This window comes from Polyodon spathula, chromosome 2 (assembly GCF_017654505.1).
Source record: "Polyodon spathula isolate WHYD16114869_AA chromosome 2, ASM1765450v1, whole genome shotgun sequence".
Taxonomy (NCBI): Eukaryota; Metazoa; Chordata; class Actinopteri; order Acipenseriformes; family Polyodontidae; genus Polyodon; species Polyodon spathula.
The window spans coordinates 79761927-79784217 of record NC_054535.1 but is presented as its reverse complement, the minus strand read 5'-3'; the positions used below and the strand labels follow the sequence as shown (position 1 = coordinate 79784217).

General features: G+C 36.7%; 1 protein-coding gene across 1 annotated transcript in view; it reads right to left on the bottom strand.

Annotated features, from left to right (window-relative positions):
• LOC121301659 (myosin-IIIb-like) overlaps positions 1-22291 on the bottom strand; it is a 48777-nt gene that overhangs the window by 25627 nt on the left and 859 nt on the right. Inside the window, exons 2-10 of the mRNA XM_041231238.1 lie at positions 15495-15560; positions 14911-15041; positions 12926-13028; positions 6646-6748; positions 5251-5407; positions 4120-4222; positions 3905-4030; positions 814-922; positions 130-246 (exon numbers count right to left, since the gene is read on the bottom strand). Of these exons, the coding sequence (XP_041087172.1) occupies positions 130-246; positions 814-922; positions 3905-4030; positions 4120-4222; positions 5251-5407; positions 6646-6748; positions 12926-13028; positions 14911-15041; positions 15495-15560 (1015 nt within the window). The remainder of the gene's footprint in view (positions 1-129; positions 247-813; positions 923-3904; positions 4031-4119; positions 4223-5250; positions 5408-6645; positions 6749-12925; positions 13029-14910; positions 15042-15494; positions 15561-22291) is intronic.

Genomic DNA, 22291 nt, shown 5'->3' with positions numbered 1-22291 from the left:
ATATATATAAGATTATCTATATAATATAATGTCCTTAACATGCTTGCTAATAAAATAGTACACATGGTACAGTCTCAATCCTCAGAATTACTTTTAAAAGACAAAAGATTTGCGATAATAAAAACATACCAATTTCTTGATGTTCTTCATTCAAGTTCACGTTGGGGGCGAGCAGTTCATTAATTTTGCTGACAATCCAACCGAACACTCTACCGTAGGCTACTTTTGCTATGGAGTCTCTTGCATCTGAAATATAATACATTAAAAAACATCACTATTAAATGGAATCAGTGATTTAAAAGTTTACGATGTGTACATTAGGGGCTCAAGGAATGAGTACAGTTATTACTGCAAAGTGGAGATGCATCTTATATTCTGCTGTGAACACAAAGAAAGGTACCCAATCGACAGCCCTCTCATAATTCCACTGCACCTTTGTGTAAAAACAGTGTCTCTCTTTCAGATTCCTAGATAGTTCCAGTGAAAATGAATTGTGTGGAGGTGTATATATTCAACCATCTTCTTATAAGGAGCACCACTTGAATTGAACCATGTGTTTGAAAAGGGGGTGGGAGCATCATATTCTTTTTACTTTTCACCTCAAATTGTTTTAAAAAAAGAAGAAATGTTTCTCAAAGAAATGATAATGACAATAGAGGATAAAGACCAGTTCTCCAGTAATGGACCTGGAGTTGGCTATTTGATCAATGTAATACTAAATGAAATGCTCCGAGGTATATTATTTGAAGTAAAAAGCTCTCGGAATCTATTACACAATCTATAATATATTACAACAGTGTTACTTATTCTTACCTTCTGCTTGCTGCTGACTATGGTTCCTCTTAATGGATTCACCTCGAGTCACCGATGTAGTACAAATTAAACATTTCACTAGCTCCTCCTCCTGTACACCAAACTGGCCCTACAGAAGAGAAAGGCAGAAGAAACCTACAAATGGGAATTTTTGTGAACAAAAACTAAACATACTTTATCAGAACAAATGGTTTTTAAATATGAAGTAAAGAGAAAAAATTGTGCCACCGATATGTCCGGAGGTTAAAAACAGCATGGCAGTGAAAAGGTTAATTTGCATTGCACATCATTTGTAATGAAACTCTGGGACAATCAAAGAAGAGAGCTTGTAAAGACAGCTGTCTGAAAGCAATTGGTCCGTTTAAAAAATATGGTCAGCGAGTAACAATAATGAGGAACTGAAACAGTTCATGTTCACTGGACATCACCTGAAAGGGAACTGTATTATAATAATATAACTAAGAATTTAATCTAACTGTGTACCAACTATACAGACCCAAAAGTCAAAGCATGGGGGGGGGGGGGGGGGGGGGGGGGGGGAGTGACACTGCCTCACAAATGGTAGGTTTACTGTTTATTTGCCTATTGTTTTCAGGTGAGGAGAATTCTTACTGTCTTGTGAAAAGTGAAAGCGACTGCACCTTGAAACGTCCTTCAATATTAAATACTGTATTCAGTTCCCCCAGAAGCTGAAACTTTTGCCACTATGCAAAGCTGCACTGCTGTAACCAGCTCTGCATTCTATTAATAATCACCTGCAGGGTCCTGGTGATGCTGCTTGGTAACTAGATCAGACAGCGCTGCAGCTCTACTGTATATATATACATGTATTGACAAAATACAGTATTTATTTGTGTGAACTACATTTTTACATGCATCTTAAAATGAATAGTTTCAAATTGAACAGCTTGCATTATATGGCACTGCCCTTCCACTCCCATTTCTGATACCTTTTTAAACACATTTCTCGTTCGTATATCATGTTGTGCAGCAGAAAGTAAAATCGGAACAGTCAGTTGTGTTTCCTCCAACCTACAGTGTCATTTCCATGATAAAAACAAATGAGTGTAGAAATGATACAAGAAGTTTCCTTTCACACTCACACGCGGTAACCTCAGCTATTCTATGACCACTACATAGCTAGCAAGAGATTAGCAAGGCAGGCAACATGTTATTTATGTTTAATAAACAATTGCTACTGCTACTGAAAGCTCATTACTGATTCCAAATATAGCACAAATTCCCTTCAGCAAACACATACAGCTTATCAACTGCCACCAGATGGAACTAAGCCTGGCCAAAAGATATTTAACAGTGATCAGCATCACGCCTGATATAAATGGGTTTAAAATATCCGCAACTAAAGCCAAGCACTAAAAACAGCGCCGAGGAACCCATCCCTGGGAGCTGCAGTCAAATCTTAAAGGTTAGCAGTAGATTGTCTTTTGTATCGTCATACAATGGGGCCAGTTCTTTTGTTGCATGTCTGAAGTTGATAACCCATTTTAAATCTATGTCTATGCATATTTTCTTCTGGGCTTGAAAGGGCAACTGCCTACATTACTTTAAAACTTACCACATGGGATTGCAGCAGTGATGACCGATTAAATCGACAAAATAGTTAATTTCCGATTATTAAACACCGAAACCGACTTTGAACGATTAATAAACTGCACAGTTTTGATTGATTATTATTATTATACTATAAAACCTTCCTTCCTTTAGGGTCACTCATCACACAAAAAAGTTACTTCCGCATCTCAGCCACTTTCAAATCCAGCAGTTCGCTTCAGGCAACTACTGAAGCTGCTCTCATTGAGATCTGTAGTGCAAGAACCTCAAGACACGCCCTCCTGTAAAGCTCCCATAATGCAGACAAAACAGCGTCACGAACACAAACATACAGGGAGCACAGCGTATCAGAACTCGTTATAAACACTTGTCGGGGGGGAAAAAGGTGCACGTGTTTAAACACTAAGTTCATAAATGCAAACTATTTGCTTTTTCTTTACACATTTATCAATCACCTTATTAATAACATTTCATTCCACAACAGAAAAGCAGAGGGTATTAAATTATAGAAATGTAGCGTCAGTCCATGTCAGATCAATAACCCTTGAAATCAAAGTGAAGGTTTTTGATATAAATATGTATTTATAAGTGAGCTACCCAAAGTTATTGTATTGTTTTACTGGGACTTTCATTTGTATCTGTTGTTGACTGGTTTTCTCATTTTAGTTTAGTCGGCAAAACAGGTTATTTATTTATTTATTTTATTTATTTTTAAATAATAAACACAATATTTCAAATTACTATTTCTTGCATGTTTCATTTAATATTATTAAATGAAACATAATACAACAAAGAATGGCAACTGAAACAAAAGATTATACAAATAATTGTAAATATTAATTACCAACAATTGTTTTTATAATATTTTGTTTCAGGTTGCCATTCTTTCTTGTATTAAGTTATATTTAACGAGTTAATAAACTTCCAGCCATGTATTATTATTATTATTATTATTTTCTGTTATGCAGCATTATCAAACCTAGAGTTAGGGATTCAAAAGAGCTGAAGAGAAGATTTCAGGAAGCTGAGGGGAAGAGAGTGCTTTGTCAGATTATGTGTGCTTTTCTTCTTTATTTAAAAATGGTTTCTGTAGTAGTATTGTTTATATATTGGTTATGCTGCTTTAGTAGTGACTTCAAAACAATACATACTGTATGTTTTGTAGGATTGAAAGTGCTGTTGAAAAAAGTTATTGAAGTTTTATTGTAGTTTTTAATTAGAAATAAAGAAAAACATTTAACCAGGAACCTTTTTGTGACTTTTTCCTCCCTAAGAATGATGTTATTAGACTAATCGATAATCTGGATTATTTTCAAATATTGAATCGATAATCAAAATCGACTTGTAAAAGTGATACTCGCTCATCACTAGATTACAGGTACAGCTGTATTTAGCATGGAGTCATCTGTTTAAATGTTAAGCACACAGTTTCCAATGGTTCTTGTTTCAAATTGGTAGATGTTTCAGATTAGTAAATTTAAGGAAAACACAAAACAGATTGGCCGAGCACAATACTCACTGCAGCAGCTTTGAGCCAGCCATTGGACTGCTCTGTTACTTTCAGGATCCCAGTTTCCTGTGGTTCAAACATAATATTCCCAAGGGACAGGATTCCAGCAAGGATTGTCTTCATGTCCACTTGCTCCTGAAAGACGTGTGAAAATACAAAGGGATGAATGCCTATCTGAAACAACTGTTCCCAGTATTCCCAGAAGTGAAGACAAAACCACGCACCTGTTCTTCAAATCCAACCATATCCATGGCATTGCACACCTCATTGTACTTGGTACTCCACTGGTTGACCATTTCAGGGGAACCATATTTGCCATTAATGTATCTGTAATAACAATGAGCATAGTAGTACTAGTTAGCAGGGTGTGTCGAAACTTGTATTTTCCAAGCAATTACCTTCAAGAAATAAAGTTTTTAGGTATTAATTAATTAATTAATTAAACAAAACAAAACATGTTAATTCCTCAACAAAAACAAGTCCCTCCATTTCCCTGGTTTACACAATTAAGTAACAATAACAATCAGTGTTATTTAAATGTAGAAGCTGTCATGATCAAACCAACTAAAAATGAATGTATACTTTGGGCGATTTGTCTAGTCTTTCACTAGTTACTTCACTTAGTAATGCATGAGCTCTGCAGTTAATTGAGGTATTGTAGTCCTGGGCAATGTGGTATTAAACTTTGTTTACACAATGAATCAGTTGCATTGGCTAGTTTTGCAAAATATTTTCCTTGTCACTTTACTGTACTGAGGTAAAACTGTCAGCACCCAGGATGGTAGGAAAATTGGCTTCCAACCAGCTTTTAAAACTCAGTCTGAAAGTGAATTGCCATTGACAGGTATTCAATTATACAGGGCAGTTTTTTAAAGGGCAGTTTTTTCTTGTTTTGAAATCAACGTATTAACAAATAGGTGTGTTTTGATTTATTTAATACCTTACAACAAATACTTAAAAGCAATTGCTCTGGAAATATGGCACCTAGTAGTTAATATTACAAATCAGAAGATAATTTAATTTATCAAAACATGATGCTCTGTTTCCATCAGGCTGGTTTTCTATTTAAATAAATATGAGGTAATACAATACTGTATGTTTTATTGAAGAGGAGGAAGAAAATAAGAAAAAAAGAGGTTACTCTGGACTTATTCAAGTTTATGACCATGTGCAAAATGTAGTAGCTTCATTTGCTTGGTGGATCTACAAATATATGCTTTCTCTACATATAAAAACCATGGCTACTTTGATAAGACTTCTAATTGAAAGACATTGTTCAAAAAGTAAGAAAACAGTTGGGGCGATTCAAGATGACAGATTTTGAAATTAGCCCATTCAACAATGCCAGCAATTACCTGTATAAGTCTGGATTCAGCAGCCCGTACATCTCCTTATCTTCAGCAGATATCCCAGCCAACATGCAGTAGAAAATGTGGAAATTCCTCTCCCCTTCATCTTGGCGCACAACTCGAGATTTCTCCAGCAGATACTCATTGATTTTAGCACCCTTCACTGTAAAAAAATATTTTATTTTAATTTAAAAAACAGTATAGTGTTGTCATCACAATTTGATATTAGGAAAAGTATGATGGTGCTGACATAACAGTGACCACCGAACATTATAGCCACTAGATATTTACAAGAAACGTATTGTGGTCATGGATGTACAACACAAACACCAATGTGTGAAGGCAGAAGTGAAGTAGCTGGAAGATGCCACAAAACTAAATATATAATAATAAATGAACTAAAAAGGTGCAAATTCAAAGCTCCCCATGTCTTCAAAAACAGAGTCATGGATTCAAGACAGATTGGGAACTAAACACACAAGGGCAGAGCAACTCTGATATCATTATGCCCACAATCACAACACAATAACTGTCGATATAGAAAATTGTGCTACAGAATCTCCAATCCAAGTTTTATTAAAATTTGATAAGATGATCTAGGTACAAATAGAAATGTGTATGGCGCCTTCACCATTTCTCTGTCACCAGAGATGTGCATCTCCAATGGATTAAAAATAAATAAATACAAATACATCCAATAAATAAATAAATACAAATACATCCATCAATTGGATGCACATGTAAAAGCTTAGTTTTCAAGTTTCACCTTCAAAGCTTAGTTTTCAAGTGCTTCTCTAGTATGTAATAAATAAGGCATGACGCATATCTCCAGAATCTACTAATGACTGATCTTTTGAAATGTCATCTCAGATAGATAACTGGTTCAATCAAAATATGTACTGAATGTAAGGCTGCCTGCTAACCCTCAAGATTTAGATGCACTCAAGAAAAGACCTTAAATGTGACAACTTTCAATGTCCGTTTTAGATCAGCTCAATTAAAACTGCCTGTCTAAGTAGACGAGACAAGCAATTCTGCAATTAGAATTGGGCTCATCAGCACAATGCTCTGATAGTTACACAACATAAGTGGCTCAAGTCTAACAAGCATATTTTATCAGAAAGTCATGTAGTGTTCAAGTCCAATCTTTCTGGCTTGCTATTAAACCTGAAGCAAAGCATCTGAAAGGTGTTGCACAATATACAGGTTTCATGAAGTTTCATTGAAGAACCTCAGTCATGATCAAAACAAATATGTTCCTTTAAAAAGGAGAGGGACCATAGTATGGGCTATAGTAAATTATTATACACACCATTAGAATCAAGCCCTATATACATACAAAACAGCCTTGCACTCAAGGGAATGGAATTTGTGTGTAACCCCTGGTAATTTAATGCGTACCTGAAGCGTTCTGGAATCGGAGTTGAATATATTTTCCAAACCTACTGCTGTTATCATTCATTACTGTTTGTGCATTTCCAAAAGCTTCTAGTAGGGGATTGACCTAAAAAAGAATGAAATGTAAAGCAAAGAATTGTTATTGAAGCTATTTATTTGATCATTTCTACATTGAACACAATACTGGACTTCAGTAGTGTCAACAGGCCCCATACAGAGCCAAGACCACAAAACACATACGAGGCAACTAAAAACGTTTCACGCCAGCTCCTCTTGGTATAATATTGCTATCTATAAAATGATAACCTCCCAGGTAAAAAAAAAAAAAAAAAAAAAAAAAAATACTAAAAAAAGTATGGCATGAATGATGTCACAGTAGTACTATGTCAAGAATGTCCCTCTCTCACAAAAAAAATATTTGCTCCGCAGACTTTGCAGAACTGTTGAAAGACTAGTTTGATTACTTGAGCAAGTTAAAAAGCATTTGTTTCTCCAGTTTCTGATTTATTGCCAGCCTAGGTTTTGCAATATTTATTTAATCGATTAAAATGCACAAATGATGTAGCCTGAAAAAAAAAACTGCAAAACACAACACTGTATGTAAGACAAAAACACTGGCTGATCATTTATGTTGCAGTTCCACCACTGAATGAAAATGTTATTTTTATTTATTTTTTGTCGCTGTCGTATTGTTGTCGTTTTTTCTAAAAGTACATTTTCACTATTGTCCTGTCACTGCAATCTGATACAAGCTGTCTGATACAAACTGTCTGCTGGGAAATGTATGATGGTGTTGGTTAACAGTGACCACTATACATTATAAGACTAGTGCATATATTATAACCTCTAGACATTTACAAGAAATGTATTGTGGTCACGGATATCAACACAAACACCAATGTGTAAAGGCAGAAGTGAAGTAGCTGTAGGATGCTACAAAACCAAATTAACATTTACAGAAAGAACTAAAGCTGCAAATGAAGAGCTCCCCCTCTCCTCAAAAACAGGGTAGTGGGCCCAAACACACAAGGGCAGAGCAACTTTGATACCATCATGCCCACACTCACAGCAAAGTAGCTGTGGACAGCTTTTCTTGCTGGTGCAGCACACCAGCTTCTTGAAATCTCTGAAAACATAGTTAACCAACATTAAAAGGGTGAGCACTCTGCACTGTAAATGTAACCCTAATATAATTCCACTTCACGACCAAGTAGGTTTTTCAGCAATGACTATAAATATATATATATATAAACCCACTTAAACCAAGCTTCAATCCAATGTGGTGTCAAAACACCTTATACTACTTCATTCAAGTGGCAACCGTTATTACATCTTGTGACTCACATCCTCCACTTTCTTTGAAAGGGAATCCGACATCAGTGCTCAGTTGCACTTCTTACACGCAAGTTTAAAGTCAGCTTAGTTATAGCGCAAGTGATTACTAACTTTGCCTTTGCACATTACCTTAGTAGGAGCTTTATGTTTTAACTTTTTAAAGCTAGTGCAACCCAGTTCAGGTGTATATTATTGTATGTTTTCAGGTATGAAGCCATGATGTAATATGCATAGACAAGCTCTCTTGGTTTGTCTCAGTGGCTAAAGGAACATTTTTGAAGCCTACTGTTGTGACAAATGCAATGTTTATATACGGCTTGCAAGAGTCATGTCCACAAGTGAGAAAGACGCCACAATGCTGCAGTGCATATCAGTAGGACAATTCCAGCTCTCTCGAATATGAAGCAAACTTCACTCATAAACCTTTTGATCCAGTCTTTCATAGCAAAAGTATTCCATTTAGAAAATGTGTAAAAACAGTTCAATATTTATAAAGGCAGGTCAATGCAGTACAATTTTGGATAGAAAAAAAGAAAGAAACAGGGGTTGTATTCATAAAGCAATTAGTTATTTTAATGTATGTGCTTGATAGTAAGATTTTTTTTTTAAGGACAGCCAGGAGATGTAATAGTTCATAAGAGGCCTAATAAAACTCATAATGTTCCTGTATTCAAAAATCTCCCTGGGTATAAATTCTGTTCATGAAAAGTTTACAGCCATTTGAGTGAAACTTGAAAATCACTCTGTCACAAAGAAGGCTGGAGTGGGGGACGTCAGACCAGAAACAGGAACTAGGAAATAAACAACAGAGAGGTGGAGTTTTGGGGAAGCTGAGCACTTCCTTGCGCTCAGCGTTTAATAAATGAACAGACAGTCAGAAAATAAAAGGTTGCAAGACAAACAAAAACACACAGGACACGGCACTTTTGCCAAAACAAAAAGATAAACGAAACGGACTATACAGACAAAACACGGTGAGCTGATATTTTTAACTGCTACAATTACTATTATTACCTCCGTCTCCAATCCCGTTCTCCACTCACCGAACACACAACCCCGACTGAGTCAAAACATGCAGCTTTTATGCAGCTGTACCGAGACTCGATTGCTAATCAATCATTCAACTGGAGTCGCGGTACAACTGCACGTGAATTAATAAAATGCAATTCCCTGTACTTATTATTACTTTTTACTTGCACGTGAAGTGCTGTGCAATCCTCGTGCCTAAATACAAATATACATTTTAAACACTCGTGTTACACAGACCCGTTTATATCCCGTGTACCAATGACTACACACCAACATTAACACACAACATTCAACACAAAATACACACAGGGGCAGGCACTTTGCCACACACCCATTTTCATTTTGGGGAGTACCACTAATTTTTGCATTCTTTTTGGACCACCAACTTAAACATCTTCCCATGCAAAATGTTATTTTTAACTCAGAGATGCAGCTCCAACAGTAGGGATTCTGACTTGCAGGTCTTTAAATTTAGATCAACTACAGTAAGTGTTAGGAACGCCTTGAGGCTATGGTGCAGATGTTTAGGGAACCACAGCTTCAGAAACATATGTTGAGAAACATTATGTGAGAGGAAGACAACACAAAAAGGAGTGTTAGAAGTAATAGTTTAAAAATTATACTTAATAAATTAACAAACAGACACGCACACACATTGGAAATAAAATGTGCATGCAAAGTTTAATCCAATTATGGGGAGCAGTTCTGAAAATATAAGAAAGCAAAATGTCTGTAAAGTGTTGGTAAAAATCAGTCATCAAATTACCGTAAGATTGTTAAAGTGAATTACTGTAAGATTGTTAAAGTCCCAATCAAGAAACAATATTGCACAGTAAATGCAAAATGCAGAGGTCTGGTTTCTATTGTGCAACGTGAGAGACACATACAGAGTGACAGGTTAAAAATCAAAGTTCAGGTCTAAAAAAGGGGGTTTACTGTACTACATGGTGAATAGGAAATTCATGGATTACATCCGGGTATTAAGTTAGAAAATCGCCAAAAGCATTTGATCTCCCAGAAAACAACTCACAAAGCCACTTGCAGTTAAAAACGTGGTGTTTAGTTTTTCTTTATTATTTAGTTACAGTTATCAACTGCTCTTTTCTGACTTGTTTAAATCAAACACTCTCTCTGCCCATGTCTATTAAACTTTTTTTTTTGGCATGAACTTGGTAACAACAGAGAAACCACAAGAGGGAGAAAAGGAAATGAAAAAGCAAAAGCCTTGGGTATGGAAAAACTTGTGTCTTCCCTGCTAAGGCTCAGCACTTTTCCCAGCTCAGCAGAGGTACCATATTCCTTTCTGTACTCTTCAGATTCTCTTTTCTCACAAGCTGTGCTTATTCTTTCCAACAACCTATATTCAGATTTACAGATCTGTTTCATGGCTACTGCCACTAACTTTTATTTTTCTAACCATCTTTGTTGATACACAGATTAACATGGACTCATTTTAGAAGGAAAACAAAAAGACGTGTTCTGCTGTTTATGGATGACACAGACCAGCATGCGTTTCTCCCAAGGCTAAAATGGCAACACCACCTAGCCTAGTAGAAACCAGGCACATTTACTCTAGGTTGTATTCAAAGTCAAACTTGTACAACTGGCTGAACTGCTGACGTAGACCTTCCCCAGTAAAGCATACAGATGAGCCAAAAACAGTATCGGTCTGCTTGACTCATTCACTAGATCTACTTCTTGGTCTATATAAAAACTAGAACTATTCAAGAATTACACTCCCTGTTATTGAAGGCTAATTGCTGTATCACCTGACACATGACAGCTCGCTAGGTACAGAGTTAGATTGCACCAAGTCACAGTTGTTTATAAAAAGGATAAGCAGCCTGTGCAATTATTACACGTATTGTACACAGAGCCCCACCTCAGCAGCCAGTGGTGCTGGTGGCTGGCTTGAATTAAATGTTCTGGATTTTATGTGGAAATAATTTTGCAGCGCTTATATACTTTCAATGTGTTCAACAGCTCTTTCAACAGCTTGTTCAACAGCTTGGCAGCTTCCAGAGACCATAGCATAGTGCATAACAGCAGGAAAAAAACAAATAAATAAATACAACAGCTCGGAAGATGAGGCAGTGGATGGGGGGAGGCAAGCAGGCAGCAACCTACATAACTCATTGCAGTATACTTAATTGCACTGCCTGAGACTGAATGAGACTGAACTCAAAAAGGGCTTATACTAAACACAGCAAAGCATAGATAATTGCAGAAACAGTGTATCGGTTCAATATTTTAGAAGCCTTTTAATAGCACCAAGATAACATAACTGTTTCTTTATGTACAGTATACACTTGTGAACAATAATAATAAGAGTCAGGAAACAAACCAATAAAAAAGGGGGGATTAGTCTATAAGAATTATCAATTAAAAAAACACACACATTGGGCTTTTAAATACTGTGTATTTCCAACAATTTCCAGATAATACACATATTAGCACTTAGTCATTAATACAAAGGTCAAAGCTGAATAAGAAGTTTATGAAGGTTCACCAGTTATGAGTGACCTAACAAACCTTCCTATGAAGCGAAAACCTGCTTCTTTTTATTGTAGTCACTTAACTGACCAAGTGGCTATGCACTATTTCAGAAGTAACATTTTGGCAATTATGGTCCTACCATTATTTACCAAAACTCTTGTGTTTTGTTAAAAAGAACAAAGAAAGCTATTGTATGCAAGCATCATACAAACTGCAATACCCAGTAACTGTTGTACTCAACAACTTGATGGATCTTTTTGGTATGTCTGGAGTAAGCATCAAATACAAAAGAATCTTCCATTTGAGAAGTCAAATACCATGGGACAGCAGCACTAAACAGCACGCTCAAATACCACATCCTCTATAGAAGTAACACAACAAAGGCATGTTTTCACAGAGTAAAACTGTTTCCAAGGCATTGCCAGACCCCCTTTATTTGAGGCATTATAACAAGGGACTTGTCTGAAAGGATAACAAGCTATTATTTCAATTACCCTAATCTGCACAACTTTACATATCAAAAAAAGGAGATAATGGCAACCAATTTCAATACTTTTAAGGCAGAATTCTAAAAGGCAAAAGGGTAGATAATTATTTTTTTACACGTTTGACCTCCAAGATAAATGGGTTGTTACAATTTATAGCCAACTTGCAGTGTCTCATCCATACTGTACATATATATCCAGATACTGAATTTAAATTCTAAAACTACCAGTATATGTAGATTACATTTTACTCACTTACACTTTTGTACTGCGATCTCAACTGGCTTACAATGCTGATGTTGCTAATGTATGCAAAGCAGTGGTTTATCAGTCACCACTTTCATGAACCTCACTTGCTGTCTTTTATGGGAGGATTTCCTCAATGACTGAAATGTTATCATTATCTACTAATGTATGTGCTGCATAAACCTAATGTTTACTTTATAAGCACTCCCCTCCCACTCTTCATTTCCTTTTCTTTTTTTGTTTTAAATAATTTTCTTCAATTTTAAAATGCTACACCTTATCCTTGTGATCAGGGTGCAGCAAAACAGACATTCCTTATGAATTGTTTATAATTATACAGCAGGTCATGAGTTTTTGGCTGGATTTCAGATACAGTGAGGTTATGCTAGAGCATGACCTACAGTACATAACATGATTTTGATCACATACAACATGTCCAGATGGAAAGAGTGAAATCATTATCTCTGGATGAAGATTAAATTCTTGCTTACAATCTCTTTTTGTATTTCATCATGCATTCTAAGGTCCCCCAAGTAATTTTCCGCCACTTTGGGTTACTGTTTGGGCTAAATGAAAGTAAACCAGGATTTTTAGGATGCTGTGGCTCCTACGCCTTTGGAATTCTGTGCTTAGTGTTTTCAAAAAGAAAAATGTATACCTTTACTATAAACATGATTCTGCTCAATACTGACCTGCAGAATCTGCTGTTCAAGTTGAGAGTTTGCTTTACACAGCTCCATGATCTGTCGTAGCAGCAGTTTTGTGCTCTCCGTCTTCCCAGCACCACTTTCTCCACTAGAAGAGGAGAATGATTAAGGAGAACCATCGAGTTATGTTGGTATTGACAATTTTAATAAAAAATGCAAGATAGGATCTCAGATCTCAGTTGCATCTAAAAGAATAGTCACCCTGCATGTGTTGGTGGATAGAGGGTGTCATTTAAACCTGGGGCCTTCTGGTACAGAGGCAGATATAAAATGTAGTGTACATTCATTTAGGAAGCACTCAAATCTACTACAGTCCACAACAGAAACAGCATGAAAAGGAACAGAAAACTTATCAAAACCCAGTAGTAGCTGCCATTACCTGAACAAAAACTAGTTCACATTTAAAAACAAACTCTGGAAACACGTGAAACATTTGCCCACAGGAAACCGATATCAATAATAATGCGGTTTACATTTGCATTTTGGGAGAACACCCCTCCCAAAATAATTTCCTTTAACACGTTGCTACTGTACTTGCTTCCCAAAAATGTGGTACAATTTCACATACCTGCAAAATGCTCCTGGATAATATTACTACTAAATGTACATTTAGATTTATAAGAATACACTCAAAAAAGGTATTGTCAAAGAATAAGTGTGCTACTGTCACAGTTCTTTAAAGATTAGAAAAACAAGCCAAAATATAGAGTGGCCAAAATGAATTATAATATTGGGTTTAGAAATGTATCAGCTGATTTACCAAAACATACACCATTTAATATGGGGCTAAATTCTGGCAAATCCTTGAGGAAAACCTGCTTCAGTCCGCAAAAGACCTAAGGCTGGGACATATATCTATATAAAACAAACAAACATACAGGGTAGCTATCTATTTTGAATACTGTCCTTTTCCTCCACATCAATCCTGTTGGGTTGTTTAATTAATCCTCCTATTAATTATATAGAAATATGTAATGGAATTGTACAGGTGGGACAGATTTAGAGCAAGCAGGGGTATTCACATATTGCTGCTATCGAGATCACGAAAATGCCCTTTTGTCTCCTATTAAAACTTCACAAGTCATGAAATGTTTTAACTGCCACCTGCTTAAACCAGATATGATGAAGGGCGTGTTGCTTAGCCCTTATCTTTACATAAACAAATAATGCTTTTTGTAACATTGCAGATAAACGTTGCCTCCTAATTCAGAATCTACTTTAGAGAATTTCTGTTGATTAATAGATATTTTTTTCTTTTTTTAATGTGCCTTTCCTCCATGCGTCAGCCCTACCCTTTCAATCGTTATTCACAAACATGGTATCAATATGGTGACGTATGTTCCAGTATTTATACCTTACACAATACACCCATGACACAAATTACCCAAAATAAAGTTGAACAGCCTGACTGCTGAAAGGACAGAATGAATCAACTCCTGCTATGGTTTATAGCCCCCGATAATAAAAAGAAATTGTGAATTAAACAGGGATGGGTTATTTATGGCCAGTGGTTAGTCAGTACAATACAATGCAGGAATGAAATCCAGTCCTCACCAATCTAGGAGTGATGATTCACACTGACGGTGCTGTCTAAAACAGCACAACAGTTTGTTATGTTATACAAAAGAGATGATCTCATTATATACATGTTTTCTGTGATAATACAAATAACAGTGAAAATACAGGTGCATGAATCATGGTGTTGAGATCATTTACTATTCCATTTGAAACAGATTCTCTAATTTGTGCAGCAATAGAAATATTTCAATCAGATTTGTTTATTATCCCAATCAACACTATTAACCCTCACCTGGGTGTCATCGCCTGTCCTAGTCTACTTTTACTGCTGTGCTAATTGACATTTTTCTCTTTTTTTTTTATTTACAGAAGGAAGAATATATACCACACATTCTATTTAAAGTCAGCAGTTTAACAGAAAAACAGGCTGGTCAATATGGAAACATCCTTACCTGATAACAATGCACTGATTGCTGGGCCCAGTTGCTAACCTTCCTAGCATGGACTGGTAAGCTCTGTCAGCAACAGCAAAAATATGGGGAGGTAGATCGCCTTTTTCATGACATTTATACTTTTCAGATACCTAAAAAAAAAAAAAAAAAAAAAAAGTTATTTGTGTTAGAAGATATGATTTGAGGGATGGTTGTGTTCCCTCAGGATTAAAAAACAAAACTAAAACTAAAACTAAAACACAGTCACGATGTCAGTTCATCTCTTTGTACACTTAACCACCTCTAAAGTAACTGCTTTCCCAATCCTCCCTGCATTTCAATCAGATGTCCAGTTCAGGAGATTTCGGCTCTTTCTATGCCTTCCCTGCTAGCCTTGCACAAGAGCTTTTCATCAAATCATACTTTGACAGGAAATCATTGCTGCTGGGGGTCCACTTTCACAGCAGAGGCAGACAAACAGTACAAGTCACGTGACTGTGCCAAGGCAAAACCAATCTTTCTTTGACATATACAAGATAATGCTGCATCCTTTTAAACAAAATGCCTGCTACAGTTAATTTTTAAAAGGAGTATTGGACACTTACTGGTTTTTCATACAGGTGCAGGTATTTAAATGGATTTATGGCCACAAGAATATCCCCAATGTATGTCTGAGAAAAAAAGAAAAGTTTGATACAGATTATACATAACATTAAAAGAAGAATACCAAACTGGCAAGACACTAGTAATGATCCCCTTTGAGCGACACGGACCGAAATTATAGCACTGGTCAACCCATTCTAACCCTAACCCTCATTCCTCAATATGCAACATATGGAGTATCCCCATCGATACAATATGCGTTCACTTTTCTGATAACCTCCCCCCCCCCCCGGTTCCCGTCATGGGCTGCTTATTGAAGGGGTGCTTTGTACAGGTATATCATTTTCACTTGTTTTACCCTTTTCCCTTCACTTTGACTAATTGATGTGCAATTACCTTCATAATAGAAGTATTTTTAGTAGTGTTTAACAGCTAAGGATAAAGAAAGCAAAGCAGTGATGGTTACAGATTAATTAATACATTGTTGCCTCAATTACCAAATCCTGAAGTTCACTGGTTACCTGTCTCTCTGGTCTTTACGTATTTTATATCGCAGCAGGGAACTACCATAGTATTATATGCTGTGCACTTCTCAGTGGTTAACTCTATAGTAGGCAGGTTTTACCAGCCTATCCAAATCTTATCAATACCACCAAGCTTGTCACATTTTCAGCCACGGTTCAGTATACACAGGGAAAGCAACATGAACACCAGAACCAAGTACCTTGGAAGTATGCGAATGTGAACAGTAGCGAGTCTGGCCCTAGGGCACACTGTACACTGTTATATACAACAGTATTGTATGAAAACTGTAGTAGAGACCTGGATGTTGTAAATTCTCCGTTCTGAAGATGCATTTTTACCTTGTGGCCGAAAGTGTTATTCTGCTTATATGCAATAGTAACACTTTGTGTTCCTTAATGCAAATTAGGAAGAAAAGGGCAGGGTATAGAACTTAGTGGCCATTTATCAAAGGATGTTGACACATTACCAACCACCACTAGATTCTGGAAATCACACTGCTTTCCTGAACAGGTCTTTCTTTAATTCTGGCACCTTACGACATTCCGAGTAATCCTAACAGGTCGAAATTAGAATTTGTCCTCTTAATAAAATAAAACATACATACATAACAGCAACAACAACAACAAGATGAATGACCTATTTATTCATGTCAAGTTCATGCATATTTTATAAATATGAACACTAAGAGGGCCGCGTCACTTTATCCATAGAAGTGGTACCACAGTCAACTCGTTGATAAACATGGGTCAACCAAATTCTATATTTGACCAAAATATAAAGCACAGGTGTGTCTTATTAAACTCATAGTAAATCCTGCAGTAAATCAAAACGGCTATGTAATGGGAGTCTTCTTCCCATCCCTGGCATGTACTTTAATAGTATAATTATACAGTGATAATATCAGACTAAATGTCAATTATGCACCTGTTCAAGTATAAATGCTTGGGTGTGTACATGGATTACACATAGCTTGAATGAAAACAATGAATATATCTTCAATGTAAGTCACACATAATAAAAAAAAAAAAAAAATCAGCAGTACAGTAATAGATGAAGAATCCGACTGCATGACAATTTAAGGCATTCTAGCTTTTACTCTAAGCTTAATTAGAAAAAGCAGCCATGGTCACAACCTCTTTAGAAATTTGGACCATTGCTCCCGCCCCTTTGTTCCAATATTTCTTTTTGCTTTATAGGAAATTACTGTATAGTGGTTTATTCAAACAACCTTGTGAAAATACACTTGGGGAAGACACATTTCCATTTGCCCATATTGAGCAGTTGCTGTGCTTTGACTTCTAAAATACTGTGAATGTAGAAGCCTTTTGGCAACTTGCACACAATTTGATTGGCTCTTGTAATGCTTATATTTGCATATCTGATTACCTATTTATAACTCTATATAGTTACTGCTTTCTACCACCTTAACTCGAAAGCTACTTGTCATTTTATATATACAGTATGGTACTGTATTATATATATATATATATATATATATATATATATATACACACACACACACACACACATACACACACACAGTACCAGTCAAAAGATTGAGTACACTTGCTGGAAACAAGATTTCTTTCATAATTGACAATGTTTTACGTCGTATACTTTTCTGTAAATACTTGAAAATGAAAACACATGTTACAATATACAAAATAAAACATAAGGAGTATCAAAGCAATGTTCAAGATAATTGAAAATTGTCTCTAAATCTTGGATTCCTCAAAATAGCCACCCTTTGGTGGCTATTTTTGGAATGCCTCACAAACACGAGGCATTCGGTTTCAGCAGGAAATCACCAGACATGTCTTCCCAGCTCTTCTGCAGCAATTCCCAGAGATGTAGGGCACTTGTGGGTAGCTTTGCTTTGACTCTTCTGTCCAGTTCGTCCCATACAAGTTCTATGGGATTGAGGTCTGGAGACTGGGCAGTCCAGGTCATTAGACTGAGTTGTCATTCGCTTTCCTTCTTCGCCAGATAGTTCTTGCACAACTTTGAGGTATGTTTCAGGTCACTATCTTGCTGAAGAATGAAGGACTGCCCAACTAGCCGTAATCCTGATGGAATGGCATGCCTCTGAAGTATGCTATGATAGCCATGCTGGTTGAGCTTGCCATGGACTTGGTAAAGATCACCAACTCTGTCACCAGCAAAGCAACCCCAAGCCATGACACTGCCTCCTCCATGCTTGACAGTGGGAACCACACATGCAGAACTCATGTGCTCACCCTCTCTGCATCTTACAAATACTCAGCGGTTGGACCCAAACGTCCTCAAACGTCCAGTTTCTGTGTTTTTTAGCCCAGACAAGTCTCTTCCTCTTATTCTGCATTCTTAACAATGGTTTCTTTGCAGCAATTCTTCCAGTTAGGCCAGCAGCATGCAATCTCCTCTGAACAGTTGATGTTGAAACATCTGTACTTCTAGTAGCATGTAGCTAAGTTTATATTTCAGGGGCAGTTAATCACCAGTTTTGCAGAATTGTGACGCGAATGAACTTGTTCTCCGATTCTGAGGTCACCCTTGGCCTGCCTGACCTTGTTCGGTCCTCACGAGTGCCAGTTTCTTCAAATCGTTTGATGGTCTTGGCCACAGCAGTTACAGACACTTGCAAAGTTCTTGCGATTTGTCTTAAAGATTGTCCTTCATTTCTTAAAGTAATTACAGATTTTTAATTTTTCTTTGCTTAACTGAGCGTACTTTGCCATTCTCTGCTCCCTTACATACAGGAATGACAAACTTGTGCCTATGCTACCAATATTTATAGTAATCATGGACCCTCTCCTGTTAACAATAATTGGTGACAAAAGGTTAATTAGGAAACATGCTAGTTAACTCAGAGCACATCTAACAAAGACACTTGTATACTTATTCCAGTGTTCTAACACCGTGTTATACACATTTCAGACTTTTAACTGACCATTTCATTGAAATTGACAAGATTTACATTTACATTTAAAAATGTAAGTACACGTATCATATAATGAAATATTAAGTGTTTATAAACAAGTTTACACAGTTAAAAGCATAGATAATCATGAAAAACCTGGTTTCAAGCAGGTGTACTCAAACTTTTGACTGGTACTGTGTGTGTGTGCGCCGAGTCAATGCCCAGGGGGCATAGAATTGACATTAAGGCAAAAGTGGGGGAGGGGCGTTTACTCAAGATAGGGGTGAAATAACAAGCAATATTACTGTAATATTTCTAACATGAGCTAGACAGATTACGTTTAGAATTAGACATGTTTAAAATTCAAAAGTCAAAGCACAAAGCTATGTTAAAGCTTTATTAAATGGTGAAATACAAAGTAAACAGTTTGCCTGAGTATGTTCATAAAACACACATTAACCTTTAAAGCTGAAGTCTATTGGAAAATAAATAAATAAATAATAAATAAATACAATTAAAATAATGGATTTTAGCTTAAAAGGAAAACTGTAATCAATCAGACTCAGTCTGTGTTGTCGGATCGGAAACAAAAAGTGCTTACAATTTATTCAATCAATGCACAGAGCAACTACTGTTCTGCACAGCCTGTTCTACTCACTTGAAGCATGAGATCTGAAATCTCAGCCATTACTTGCACATGGTTATTTATTTTTATGTGCATGGTTATTAGAAACAGTGAAAAATTCATCTAAAAGTGGGGGTGGGGCAATAGTTCAAACCTTGGCGTTGACTCGGAAGAATCCGGTATATTTAATACTGTACTCCCACCTCCCCAGGGATGTAATAATGCCTACATGATGTACTCTTAAGACATCATTTCAGCATCACAACAATCAAAATAAGATTGTTACTCTGCCACTTCAGTTAAAACTATTCTTTAATCCAGTCACATAGAGACATTAGAAGATTATGTTGCATACTTGCAGCATGTTAAATAATTTAGCTACTCATAAACATTACAGAAAACTGGAAAGGCCCAGCAGACATTGCTGTGAGAGACGGAGCTGCATAAAACATTTCCACTTTTTCCACAGGGAACTTGACTGCACGTTAGGATTAGTGTGTGATTTCACCTGCTCCAATGAGGTTAGACCTGTGGAAATACTGTACTGAAACTGCTTTCAACTTCCTGTCGGTGGAGGGTCATAAGCAATGCTCTAGTAGTCCCAATAATCACTTAGGATCAACCCACTCAATTTTTAATTACCATCAGACAACAGCAGGGGCTGCGTACAACAGGTCTTGCAGAACTTGGCTCATTCCGCTACTGTACTCATGTTTCCAAATGTAATTGAGTTCAGTGCACATGGAAGTCCAATGAAATCCCACATACATTTATTTCAGGAATAAAATGATAAATAGGCTATATTTTAGAATGAACTATTTGTGAAAGTCAAGTCGAAGCAGCGCAAACCAGTTTCTGCTATTTAAACCATGTGAAGGAAAGAATGCATCAGCTGTACAGTATAAACACTGCACTGTCTATTCACAATCACTGTTGCATGTAACTTCACGTGAAAGGCACAAAATACAATACAGTAGCATAAAATATTAGTAGCTTATTTTAGACAGAAAAGAAAATGCATTATACTACTGATCATTGTTACTTATGAGTCAAAATGAAACTTTCCATCAAAACCCACTTTCAAGTCATGCATACAGTACCGCAGACTTCTCTATCTCTGCAATCAAGGCTTTTTGTATCTAGTCTTAGTTCTTCATGACATGCCCCCATCATAACTGAGCAAATGTGGAACCACATTTATACTGTAATGTCCCTGAAAGACCAGAATTTGATAAGCATAGCAGAACTAGTAAATTAATATCTCTCCCAGTTGCTTCAGTATATATTCAGCCATAAATACAGCAACAAACAAAGGGTTTTTTGTTAACCTTTTAGGTGGGATCAGCTGGATATATAAAATACACAAGCTCTTGAGAACACAGAGTTCTGTTCTTCATGTGAAACATGAAAACATAAGGTAATGAAAGTTCCCCTAACAGGTCAGTTTCGCCTCAGAAAAGGCAAAGTCTACAGTGTTGTATTCTGTACATATTTAGCTGATCCTATCAAGACGATACCACCCAAAAATAAATAAATAATTCGAAACATTCTTGCTCTTTTCCTTTGATGACCAGCACAGCTTATTCTGCTCTACGGCTTTCAGTCCCAAATGGGAATGCCGAGCTTTAACCGTCCCACATCTTAAAACTGCTGCCGCTGGTTATTCACCTGCAGCCCCGCAAAGCAAAGCACAGTGTACTAAAATACTTCCTTCTGTCCTTCACGCTCCGAATCCCAGGACCACTCTCCTGTTTTCAGCATTTCCACGATTCTAATGGGGGTACTTGTTCTGTAAAGTTATGAGTACTAACTTAGTTCTTATGTGTTTAAATTAACCCGCAACAGAAATGGATCATGGCAGTACCTGGCTCTTCGAATGACCGAGTATGGCTCTCTTAGTCATTTTTTTAAGACGTGCTAGTATCATCCACAAAAATGTACTGCTGCTCCACTCAGTCATCACATACTACCTTACTGTTCTTTTAGGCCCACCTACCCCCTGCTCTTACTGGTGTTTCTACTCCTGGAGTCTGTTTTACCATGCATAGGTTTTGATTGGTTTGCTCTTTGCAAACCACTTGCTCCAAGTGGTTTAGAGCAAGTGGATCTGACTTTGTACTATTATAATGCACAGGTACTGTATGCATAAACTGGTTCCTATTAGTTTTCAAGTAAGTTTGTTAAATGGAGGTAGGTCCTGTCAGCCATTGTTTTGTAAGGCACAGTGCAGATCCTCTGACACTGTTGTCTGTGCAAGTAAACGGCTTCCTTAGCAGAAAACATGATTCTGTACTGACTTATCATAGATAACATGGTTGATTTACACAAGCATTCAGACACAAGTCAAATTTTACTTCATGTGATCTGTCAAACAAATATATGCAAAGTTATTTAAACAGGCGTTATGAAATGTGATTAAAAAAAACAAAACAAAACATTGCTTCCAATGCAGTTTACTGTGCAATGGTAGATTTCAATACCTAGTATCTACTTGTGCAATACAGTCTTTATTGTAAACATTTACCAACTACAATTTGACCTGCTGGATCGCCACAGAAACAACCACTGACAATGGCACCTCGCAAATATGGTGAAGCTACCCACTGCTGCCTGTACATTGTGAAATGCCTGGATGATGACTGGTGACATTTCTCCAGTTTTTTGTTTTTTTTCCCCCCTCACAGAAAATGCGCCTTGCTTTTGAAAGTTACGTTTTAGTGGTGTTTTTTTTGTTTTGTTACCTAAAATTA